The following is a 12230-nucleotide window of genomic DNA, read 5'->3' on the forward strand; positions in this document are numbered from 1 at the left end:
CTGGAGTGCTGTGGCCGGATCTCAGCTCACTGCAAGCTCCGCCTCCCGGGTTCACGCCATTCTCCTGCCTCAGCCTCCCGAGTAGCTGGGACTACAGGTGCCGCCACCTCGCCCGGCTAGTGTTTTTTTTGTAGTTTTTAGTAGAGACGGGGTTTCACCGTGTTAGCCAGGATGGTCTTGATCTCCTGACCTCGTGATCCGCCCGTCTCGGCCTCCCAAAGTGCTGGGATTACAGGCTTGAGCCACTGCGCCTGGCCTACTTGGTGTCATTTTTAAAAGCATTTTACTTCCTCTAGGTAGAAGTTCTCTAGAGTCTGATTTATTTTACTACACTACTGCGAAGCAAAATGCTAATGGGTAAAGTGGTTTCCTCTCTGATAAAAAGTAGACGAACAAATATCATTTTAAAGCATTTGGGCTGGGGGCGGTGGCTCACATCTGTAATCTCAGCAGTTTGGGAGGCTGAGGCGGGCGGATCACCTGAGGTCAGGAGTTCCAGGCCAGCCTGATCACCATGGTGAAACCCCGTCTCTACTAAAAATACAAAAATTAGCTGGGCGTGGTGGCACATGCCTATCATCCTAGCTACTTGGGAGGCTGAGACAGGAGAATTGCTTGAACCCAGGAGGTGGAGGTTGTAGTGAGCCGAGATGGTGCCGTTACCCTCCAGCCCTGGCAACAAGAGCAAAACTCTGTCTCAAAAAAAAAAAAAGGCCAGGTACAGTGGCTCACACCTGTAATCCTAGCACTTTGAGAAGCCAAGGAGAGGGGTCACCTGAGGTCAGGAGTTTGAGACCAGCCTGGCCAACATGGTGAAACCTTGTCTCTACTTCAAATACAAAAAATTAGCTGGACATGGTAGTACACACCTATAATCCCAGCTACTTGGGAGGCTGAGGCAAGAGAATCGTTTGAACCCCTGAGGTGGAGGTTGCAGTGAGCCGAGATCGTGCCATTGCACTCCAGACTAGAGGACAAGAGCGAGACTCGGTCTCAAAAAAAAAATAAAGCATTTATTTAAACCTCTGTAAAGTGCCACAAATACAAAATAATAAGCACCCTGGCCATACTGAGGAAAGGGACTTTTTTAGGTGCGTGTTCTAAAATTAGTAACGCAACAATCCCTCACCCATATTAGAAGAAGTCAGATGTACATTTGGAAAATCAAAAGGAACCTGCCAAATAACATTTGATTTTTTTTTTTTAAGAGATAGCGTCTCACTCTATTGTCGGGGTTGGACCTCAGCCTCCTCTGTAGCTGGGACTAAAGGCACTTTTCTCCTGGGCATTTCTGGAGGAACTTTGGTCTCCAATTAAAAAACGACAGACGAGACAGGTACCACCCAGGTGGCACTTGACACGCCATCATATCCAGTTTTGTTTTTTTGGTTTTTTTGACACTGAGTCTCACTGTCGCCCAGGCTGGAGTGCAGTCGCCCGATCTCAGCTCACTACAAGCTCCGCCTCCTGGGTTCATGCCATTTTCCTGCTTCAGCCTCCCGAATAGCTGGGACTACAGTCACCTGCCACTACACCCAGCTAATTTTTCTGTATTTTTAGTAGAGACGGAGTTTCACCATGTCAGCTAGGATGGTCTCGATCTCCTGACCTCGTGATCTGCCTGCCTCAGCCTCCCAAAGTGCTGGGATTACAGGCATGAGCCACCGCGCCCGGCCATCACACCCAGCTTTGGTTTTTACTAATAGTAAGACAGGAAGGCCGGTGCAGTGGCTCACACCTCTGATCCCAGCACTTTGAGAGGCCGAGGCAGGCAGATCACTTGAGCTCAGGAGTTTAAGACCAGCCTGGCCGAACTCCATCTCTACCAAAAATACAAAAATCTGCTGAAAACTCTGTCTCAAAAAAAACAAAAACAAAAATTAATCAGGCGCAGTGGTTACGCCTGTAATCCCAACTACTTGGGAGGCTGACACAGGAGAATCGCTTGAACCTGGGAGACAGCAGTTGCACTGAGCCAAGATTGTGCCACTGCACTTCAGCCTGGGCGAGAGTGAGATTCTGTCTGAAAAAGAAGAAAAAGTCCTGCTTTGAGCACAGGATGGGGTCATTGTGCTGGCTGTCGACTGATACTTGCTTGTCCTGTAGTTTTTTTGGCCCCTGGGTGTTGGTGGTTCTTGTTCCTGTCATCTTCTGTTGGTAGCAGTCTCAATCCTAGTGAGAAGTATTAGACAGTTTTTGTCAAAATTCTACCAGGTCACTGCAGTGGGTTTGCCTGTCAAAAATAGTGCTCTGTGTATAGAAGCCATCAAGCTGGGTACGGTGGCTCACGCCTGTAATCCCAGCACTTTGGGAGGCCAAAGTGGGAGGATCACTTGAGCCCAGGAGTTTGAGCCCAGGCAACATGGCAAGACCCCATCTCTGCGAAGAATACAAAGACTAACCAGATGTGGTGGCACCTGCATGTAGTCCCAGCTACTTGGGAGGCTGAGGCGGGAGGATCGCTTGAGCCTGGACAGTCAAGGCTGCAGTGAGATGTGATCATGCCACTGTACTCTAGCCTGAGTGACTGAGCAAGACCCTGTCTCAGGAAGAAAGAGGGTGGGGGGACTGAGGGAGGGAAAGGAAAAGAAACTACTATCAGAAACACTTTTATTTTTATAAACTATTTTAGAGGGGAGGACATATAGCAGGTTGCTGTCTCAAACACTATAAATTAGTCTGAAGTTTTTATATATTGATTCAGGATTCAGAGAAAATACGAAAGAATGTTTCGCAAACCTTGGCCTCCATGCAGATGCAAAGATTCTTGTTTTGAATGGCAAAAGACAGTCTCTGAGATTTTTTTAAAAAGGCAAGAGCATCCTCATTTTTTAGTGACTGACAGATCACCTCCATCAAAGCCCAGTCCCACTCACCCCTGCTTGAGACATTGCCTCTGCCAGGTGTGGCAGCCAGCCGGGGCTCTGTTTCGTTTACTTGCTGGTAAATTCAGCTTCTTCAGCAGCACAGAGTAAGACATTCACAGCTCAGCATTTTTTTTTTTTTTTTTTTTTTCCTGAGACGGTCTCGCTCTGTCACCCAGGCTGGAGTGTGATCTTGGCTTGCTGCAGCCTCTGCCTCCTAGGTTCAAGCAGTTCTCATGTCTCAGCCTCCCGAGTACCTGGGATTACAGACACCTGCCACCATGCCTGGCTAATTTTTTATTTTTAGTAGAGACGGGATTTCGCTATGTTGCCCAGGCTGGTCTCGAACTCTGGACCTCAGGTGATCTGCCCACCTCAGCCTCCCAGTGTGCTGGGATTACAGGTGTGAGCCACCGCACCCAGCCTTCACAGCTCAGCTTCTAAGCAAACCAAATCTTTCAGCGTTAAGTCATTTGCTTTTTGGTTGTCCAGAAAGTTGATTAATTATAGTTGATTTCCTTCCTGAAGGAGTATTTTCTGCCCTCAGAGTGCTTGTTTGGTTTGGTTTCTGTGCCACTCTAAGCAGATGCGTACAGCCCTGGCGGTGCAAACGAGAGAGGTGTTGAAGGTACCTCTTCGTCCTTTGCCGGCTCCTTATTTTTTGCTCCATTGACCTTTATGGCTGTGACTGGAAGAAACAAGAGATGACACTTTTAATCAGTAGATGTCCTTGTAGTTTACGGGTGCTTTTCTATTTTTTTGAGACAGAGCTCTCCCTCTGTCATGTAGACTGGTGTGCAGTAGTGTGATTTCCAGTCACTGCAACCTCTGCCTCCCAGGTTCAAGTGATTCTCCTGCCTCAGCCTCCTGAGTATCAGCCTCCCAAAGTACTGGGATTACAGACATGAGCCATTGTGCCCAAACCCTTATTTCATTATTCTTCCTAACAGCTCTGAGAGAGGAATTACAATTTCCCCCATTTTATGGATGAGGAGACTGAGGCTTGGAGACAGAACTGCTGAGAAGTAATGCATTTGATACAAATATATGTGTGGGTGTGGGTGCGTGCTTAGCAGCAGGTCATGGCAGCAGATGGCATGTGTTATGCTGCTTTAGAATCAGTCATTTGGTGGCTGGGCACAGTGGCCTGTAAACTCAGCACTTTGGGAGACTGAAGTGGGAGGATCCTTTGAGGCCAGGAGTTTAAAACCAGCCTGGACAACATAGCCATATCTATCTCTACAAAATAAACATAAAAATTAGCCAGATGTAATGGCATGCACCCATAGTCCCAAGTACTCAGGAAACTGAGACAGGAGGATCTATCGAACCCAGGAGTTCAAGGTTATAGTGAGCTATTGTGCCACTGCACTGCAGCCTAGGCGACAGAGTAAGACCTTGTCTCAAAACCAAAACAAAAAAAAACTCAGCCATCTGGTAACTATGGTTGGGCTTAGGGCTTGAAAATTCCATGGTTCTAACCCTCCCGCCATTCCTTCTAATGAGCTCTGGGCAGTGTCCGAGGTCCCGGCTGAGCAGACGGTGAGCGCTGCCCTTAGGGTGTCCTCTGCACTCCCTCCTGTGTCGTCTCCTGTATCATGCTGTGCCTGAGTGGTGCCTCAATCAACTGGAAGAGTTACTTCGCCATCAGAGAGCTATGTATTGATTACCTGCCCTGCCTCTGGTACAGGCTTTTAAAGTTAAAATGGCCCTAGGGACCCGAGTAAGTGCCTCTAGCACCCCCAGTGGTGTGACTTCTAGGACTTTCCTACTTAGCCTGAGCAAAACCTCCCACAGTCTACCCAGACCCAAGCACGTCTAAATGATGTGGGTTTTGTTGCAGCAAAAATTGGATGCAGAGTTTCAGAAGAGACTGGAAAAGAACAAAATTGCTGCAGAGGAGCAGACTGCAAAGCGCCGGAAGAAGCGGTAAGAGGCATGGCCTAACTGTGTTGACACTTAAGGACCGGGGTTGGTGGTGGGGTGAGCTGAGTCCTTGCAGTCTGTAGTAGTTCCTCTGTGTGACCTGTAGGGGTCATGAGTGTAGAGCAGTGACTTATATTACCTGAGCAGAGCGCAAGTTCTTATGACCCTCCAGCTGGTTACAGCTTGTCCAGAGCTTGCAAGTCAGGACTTCAGTGATCACATTAATTTCTGTGTCTCCTTCACGTCTGTATTTTTCTTTTTTTTTTTTCTTGAGACAAAGTCTCACTGTGTCCCCCAGGCTGCAGTGCAGTGGCACAATCTCGGCTCACTGCAACCTCCACCTCCTGCATTCAAGCAATTCTCCTACCTCAGCCTCCCGAGTAGTTGGGATTACAGGTGCCTGCCACCGTACCCGGCTAATTTTTGTATTTTTAGTAGAAACGAGGTTTCACCATGTTGGCCAGGCCAGTCTCAAACTCCTCACCTCAGGTGATCCACCTGCTTTGGCCTCCCTAAGTGCTGGGATTACAGGCGTGAGCCACCGCGCCCGGCTGCATCTGTATTTTAACAAGGTGCTGCAGCCAAACTTCCCATTTAGCAAGTTTCTTAGATTAAGGTTTATGACTCCCTCGAGTGACTACATGGTGTACAGGCTGTGTATTTATATGTGTATCTGTGTTTACATAAGTGGTCCCTCAACATTTACAATTAGAGCTGAGCAGGATTCTAACAACAGCCCCTAAATATCTTGGAATGAAAAAGCATCTTTAGGGACCAGGCATGGTGGCTCACAGCTGTAATCTGAGCACTTTGGGAGGCCAGGGCAGGAGGATTGCTTGAACCCAAGGGGCTGAGGCTGCAGTGAGTTATGATCGCACCACTGCACTCCAGCCTGGGTGACAAAGTGCAACCCTGTCTCTACAATCATAAAATTAAATTTGTTTAAAAAAAGCATCCCCATTATTTCTAAGGTTGCTTTGCCTCAGGGCTCCCCGGGATTTGCTCTTGAATCCTAATGAAAGCAGCTGATAAGGTCGGACTGGCAGAGTCATGCAAAAGTTTTGGTTGGTGTAAAAGTAACTGCAGTTTTGGACCGTGAATTTTAGATCATTATAACTAGGCTCAAACCGTGTTTATTAATCAAAATAGGAACTATTACAATCAACACATTTTTGCCAACGAGAAATGTTTATTTCTGTAATGTAAAAATCCATGCGCCGGGATTTGAAGAAGTCTTAGAAAGCGTTTTCTGCATCCTGCTGGTTGTGGAAGTGCTTTCCCTGCAAAAAGTTGTCAGAGTGCTTGAAGAAGTGGTAATCAGTTGGCAAGAAGTCAAGTGAATATGGTGGATGAGGCAAAACATTGCAGCCCAATTTGTTCAACCTTTTAAGCGCTGGTTGTGCAACGTGTGGTCGGGTGTTGTCCTGGAGAAGAATTTGGCCCCTTCTGTTGATCAGCACTGGCTGCAGGCGTTGGAGTTTTCAGTGCCTCTCACCAATTTGCTGTGCATACCTCTCCAGTGTAATGGTTTCGCCGGGATTCAGAAAGCTGTAGTGGATCAGACCAGCAGCCAGCCATCAAGCAGTGACCATGACCTTTTTTTGGTGCGAGTTTGACTTTGGGAAGTGCTTTGGAGCTGCTTCTTGGTCCAGCCACTGAGCTGGTCATCGCTGGTTGTCATGTAAAGTCCACTTTTCATCACATATCACAATCTGATCGAGAAATGGTTCATTGTTGTTGTGTAGAGTAAGACAAGACGACGCTTCAAAATTTTTTTTTATTTTTGCTCAGCTCACGAGGCACCCTCTTATCGAGCTCTCTCACCTTTCCAGTTTGCTTCAAATGCTGAATGACCATAGAATGGTCGAGGCTAAGTTCTTTAGCCACTTCTCGTGTAGTTGTAAGAGGATCAGCTTCCATGATTGCTCTCAGTTGGTCATTGTCCAATGACCAATGGCTAGCCACGATGCTCATCTTCAAGGCTCTCGTCTCCTTTGCAAAATTTCTTGCCCCAGCACTGCACTGTACATTCGTTAGCAGTTCCTGGGCCAAATGCGTTGTTGATGTTGTGAGTTGTCTCCACTGCTTTACTACCCATTTTGAATTTGAATGAGAAAATCACTTGAATTTGCTATTTGTCTAGCATCGTTTTCATAGTCTAAACATAAACAAGTAATAAGTCATTAGCAAAAAAAAAAAAAAAAAAGCCCATTAAAATGATGTATGACATAATCACATCTATTAAAGAATATATTGGCTGGGCACGATGGCTCACGCCTGTAATCCCAGCACTTTGGAAGGCCAAGGTGGGCAGATCATGAGGTCAGGAGATCGAGACCATCCTGGCTAACACAGAGAAACCCTGTCTCTACTGAAAATACAAAAAATTAGATGCGTGTGGTGGCAGGCACCTGGAGTCCCAGCTACTAGGGAGGCTGAGGCAGGAGAATGGTGTGAACCCAGGAGGCAGAGCTTGCAGTGAGCCAAGATCGCGCCACTGCATTCCAGCCTGGGTGACAGAGCGAGACTCTGCTTCAAAAATTATATATATATATATATTCCAGGCCAGGCATGGAGGCTCACACCTGTAATCCCAGCACTTTGGGAGGCAGAGGCAGGCAGATCACGAGGTCAGAAGATTGAGACCATCCTGGCTAACACAGTGAAACCCCGTCTCTACTAAAAATACAAAAAATTAGTAGGGCATGGTGGCGGGTGCCTGTAGTCCCAGCTACTCGGGAAGCTGAGTCAGGAGAATGGCATGAACCTGGGAGGCGGAGCTTGCAGTGAGCCGAGATTGCACCACTGCACTCTAGACTGGGCGACAGAGCGAGACTCCATCTCACACACACACACACACACACACACACACACATACACACACAAAGAATATATTCCAATATCAAATAGCAAATTCCAGCAATGCAAAAACGGCAATTACTTTTGCACTCACCTAATATTTTTCTTATTTTGTTATTGTAATGTTTGTGTTATTCCACAGGTTTTAAAGATACCATAAGAAGGTGTTTATTTTCTAAAATATACCATAAGGTAATTAAGGAATCAATGTATATGGTTTTACATTTTTAGCCAGAAGTTAAAAGAGAAGAAATTACTGGCAAAGAAGATGAAACTTGAACAGAAGAAACAAGAAGGTGAGTGGTGCCCACTTTTCTTGGCTGTAGCCTCTTTCTTGGTGTTGGTCACAGTGGCTGAACTGTCGGGAAACACAGGGATGGAGAGTTTGGGCTGGTTGGCTGGCCACTGAAGAAATAAGAGCTTTTTCATATTAGCTAGAACCCATTGAATTGCAAGTACCAGAAAACCAAACTGGCTTAAGCAAAAAGATGCTGGCTCAAGTTAGGTCGAGGACAGACCTCCCTTTGGGCAAGGCTGGTCAGGGAGATCAGTGACATTATTGGTTATTGACATCTCCCCCTCTGTCCTGGTATCCCGTCCTCAGGCCGCTCATACTCCTTGTGGTTTTGAGGTGCCTGCAGCAGCTCTTGGGGCTACATCCCTCCTCAATATTGTCCGGGAGGGAAAATTGAGAGGATGCCTCAACTTTCCTAGCCAGAAGTCTTTTTATGTCTCTCTGGCTCTGATTGAGTCACTTGTCAGATCAGGTAAGAATGCTTTTGACTACAAGCAACAGAATGCAGCAACGAAGTGCCTAAACCATGAGGAGTTGGTGTTTTTTACAGGATGAGAAATCTGGTAGTAGGTGGCAGCGTGATGTGGCTCAGCAGTGTGGGCTGGCTCCCCGCACATCCCTTGGCCTTTACCCCAAGGGTGTGAGGTGGCTGCCATGGCTTCTGGCACCATACCTGTGTTCAAAGCAGGAAGAAGGGGAGTAAGGTACTTATGTGATCTGCCCCTTTTATGTTGGAGAGCAAAAGTTTCTCCAGAAATGCCCAGAAGACATTACCTTAAAAAGTAGATCACTTTGCCATCCCTAGCTGCCATCAGGCTAGAGGAATAGAAAACAGAACTGTTTTAACCAATTCAAACCTATTGTGAACCAGCACTGCAAGCTGAGTACATTGCCACCCCAGCCAGATTCGAGGTACTATTAATAAGGAAGAGTCGGGGGCAGGGTTGGCTGTTAGGTCAGCATCCCACCGTGTTGCCAATCCTGCCCTTCTGAACTCATCACAACGCTAGGGGTGCTATCCCCCATCCCTGGGAACTCATGGGCTGTGAATAAGGGAGGGGGCCCCAGCTGGAAAGGGCCAAGGATGCTAAGAGACCAAAAAATGACACTGTCCCCCATATGACTGAATCTGTGGCTGTTCCCTGCTTGACTGGGTCTGCTTCCTGAGTGCATGATTGTGGTTTTTGGTTTTAGGGTGAAGTCAGACTTTCATTGATGTATTAAAATACAGTTGGACTGGGCATGGTGGCCCATGCCTGTAATCCCAGCTACTTGGGAGGCTGAGGCAGGAGAATGACTTGAACCCAGGAGGCTGAGGTTGCAGTAAGCCAAGATCGTGCCATTGCACTCCAGCCTGGGCAACAAGAGCAAAACTCCATCTCAAAAAAATAAAACAGGCCGGGCACAGTGGTTCATACCTGTAATCCCAACACTTTGGGAGGCCAAGGCAGGTGGATCACCTGAGGTCAGGAGTTCGAGACCAGCCTTGCCAACACGGTGAAACCCCATCTCTACTAAAAATACAAAAATTAGCTGGGCGTGATGACAGGCACCTGTAATCCCAGCTACTCGGGAGGCTGAGGCAGGAGAACTGCTTGAACCTGGGAGGCATAGGTTGCAGTGAGCCGAGATTGTGCCATTGCACTCCCGCCTGGGTGACAGGAGCGAAACTCCGTCTCAAAAATAAATAAAATAAAATATGATTGGCCACTTCTGAGAACCGCTCCTTATGAGTTGTAAATGTACTGTGTGACACATCAGATATAGTTTTAGGTTGTTTCTCACCCTTTCCTAGAAATAATTATTTTAAATTTTAAACTGCTAAAATGTGACTGATAGGACCTTGTCCCTCAAGTAAACTACCTCATCACTTTCCACTCCACCGCAACAGTAGATGGAAGTACTTGGCCCAAGGAGGAGGACTGGGCACAAAAGCTATTCTCACAATCTGTTGAGGGGGTGTTGTAGCTTGGACCTATTATATTTGGAAATTTGAGACCAGCCTGGGCAGCATAGCAAGACCCTGTCTCTACAAACAATAAAAAATCAGCCAGGCATGGTGGTGCACACCTGTAGTCCCAGCTTTTTCGGAGGCTGGGGCAGGAGGATTGCTTGAACCCAGGAGTACAATACTAGTCTGGGCAACATAGTAAGACCCCATCTCAACACAAAATTTTAAAAATTAGGTGTGGTGGTGCATGCCTGTCGTCCTAGCTACTCTGGAGGCTGAGGTGGGAGAGTCGCCTGAGCCCAGGAGGTCAAGACCGCAGTGAGCCATGATTGTGCCACTGCACTACAGTCTGGGTGATAGAGCAAGATTCTGTCTCCAAACAACAACAACAACAAAAATATAAAAAAAAATAGGTCTCCTTTGCTGAGTAATTTGACCCTCCCTCCTCAGGGTTTGTTGGTTTTGCTGCTTATCATTGTTATTATTGCTGTTTGTGTGTTTAGTGACTTTCCTAACAAATTCCGTAAAACCCTGTATTCTTTGTTGTGTTTGGACTCCAAAGTCTCTGCCTGGTCAGCTTAGTTGGTCAGTGGAAGATGAGAGATTTCCTTGGATGTCTTGAACCACCAGTCTTTGGCAAAGACTGTCTCCCAGTCTTTGCCAAGGACCTCTGTGTGTGTGTTGGAATTTACCTCCAACCCCCTGGCAGGCATCTGCAATTTGCTGTAGCCTTTACTTCCTGCTTGCACAGAGCCTCCAGGGCAGCAGCGGTGAGCAGTCAGGACCTTGGCTGGCTTTCTTGGGCATGTGCACTGCTCTGGTGGCCCTCTAGGGTCCCAGCTTTTCCTTTTAAGCTTTTTGGTCAGTTTCTTGTTTGTGTCCATTGTTACTGCTGTGTTGGTTGGTGGGATGTTAAACAGTTGTCACTGATGGTTTTTGACAAATGCCCAGGGGAAAAAGCTGTTCATGTTGAGTGAGCTCAACTCAATGCTGAGTCAGATCAATGGAAGACAAGCCTTGCAGGTAGACGTTTCCAGGGAACTGCCAGACAGGTCAACTAGGGCCAGTGCCCTGGGAATGGAACTTCCAACAGCTCCCAAACCAGTCAGCCTCCTCCCGTTTTTACAGCTACTGTGGCGGGAGGGCTCTTGGTTTTCAAGGCTCCTTCAGATCTGGGGAGAGGGAGATGGGAAATTAAAACCCGGTTGCTCTTAGTGAGGTTCAGGCATTTGAACAGTTCGAGGAGCATTTCCAGAGTTCTGAAAAAGTTGATTTTTAGGATATTTGCCAGTGTTCTGTTACCTTTATGGAGAAGCAGATTTTTGGAGGCCCTTACTCTGCCATTCATCCCTTTAGATTTTAACTTTCAAACAGCACTGCATTTGAAGTGTGTTTCCTGTACGTCAAATGTTTGGGTCATGTTTTTAAATTCATTCTGACAGTCTGTCTCTTTCTTGATATGTTTGGATTCAAGGCTACCATTGTATTTGTTTTTTGTTTTCATTTTTGTGTTTTTGAAGCAAGGTCTCGCTTTGTCACCCAGGCTGGAGTGCAGCAGTGCAATCATGGCTCACAGCAGCCTCGAACTCTTAGTGGGCTCAAACAATCCTCCTACCTCAGCCTCTTGAGTAGCTGGGACTACAGGTGTGTACCACCATGCCTGGCCAATGTGTTATTTTTTTGCAGAGATGGGGTCTCATTATGTTGCCCAGTCTTGTCTTGAACTCCTGGGCTCAAGTGATCCTTCCACCTCAGCCTCCCAAGTAGCTGGGACCACAGGCCTGTGCCACCACACTCAGGTAATTTTTGTATTTTTTATAGAAACTGGGTTTCTTTGTTTCGAACTCTTAAGCTCAAGTGATCTTCCCGCCTTGGCCTTCCAAAGTGCTGGGATTTCAGGCGTGAGCCACCGTGTGAGGCTGTCGTACTTTTTCTCTGGCTGCTTGCTTTTTTTTTTTTTTTTAAGATGGAGTCTTGCTCTATCACCCAGGCTGGATTGCAGTGGTGCAATCTTGGCTCACTGCAACCTCCATCTCCTGGGTTCAAGCAGTTCTCCTGCCTCAGCCTCCCTGATAACTGAAATTACAGGCGTGTACCACCATGCCCAGCTAATTTTTGTATTTTTGGTAGGGATGGGGTTTCACCATGTTGGCCAGTCTGATCTCGAACTCCTGACCTCAGGTGATCCCCCCACCTCAGCCTCCCAAAGTGCTGGGATTACAGATGTGAACCACCACACCTGACCTTAGTTCTATTTTTAATTTTTGGGTAATCACCATACTCTTTCATAGTGACTGAACCATTTTATACTCCCACCAGTGCAAAAGGGCTGTAA

General features: G+C 47.0%; 1 protein-coding gene across 4 annotated transcripts in view; it reads left to right on the forward strand.

Moving 5' to 3' along the window:
- The window catches only part of PRKRIP1 (PRKR interacting protein 1), a 37486-nt gene that overhangs the window by 10685 nt on the left and 14571 nt on the right, over positions 1–12230 (forward strand). For 3 of the 4 annotated variants that reach the window (XM_026456631.1, XM_026456632.1, XM_026456633.1), the window contains one exon: positions 4708–4793. In XM_026456631.1, coding sequence (XP_026312416.1) covers positions 4708–4793 — 86 coding nt within the window. Of the gene's footprint in view, positions 1–4707; positions 4794–7880; positions 7946–12230 lie in introns of all 4 variants that reach the window. The other variant, XM_026456634.1, reaches the window with a different exon arrangement.

The sequence above is a fragment of the Piliocolobus tephrosceles genome, chromosome 8 (assembly GCF_002776525.5).
Source record: "Piliocolobus tephrosceles isolate RC106 chromosome 8, ASM277652v3, whole genome shotgun sequence".
NCBI classification, from domain to species: Eukaryota; Metazoa; Chordata; class Mammalia; order Primates; family Cercopithecidae; genus Piliocolobus; species Piliocolobus tephrosceles.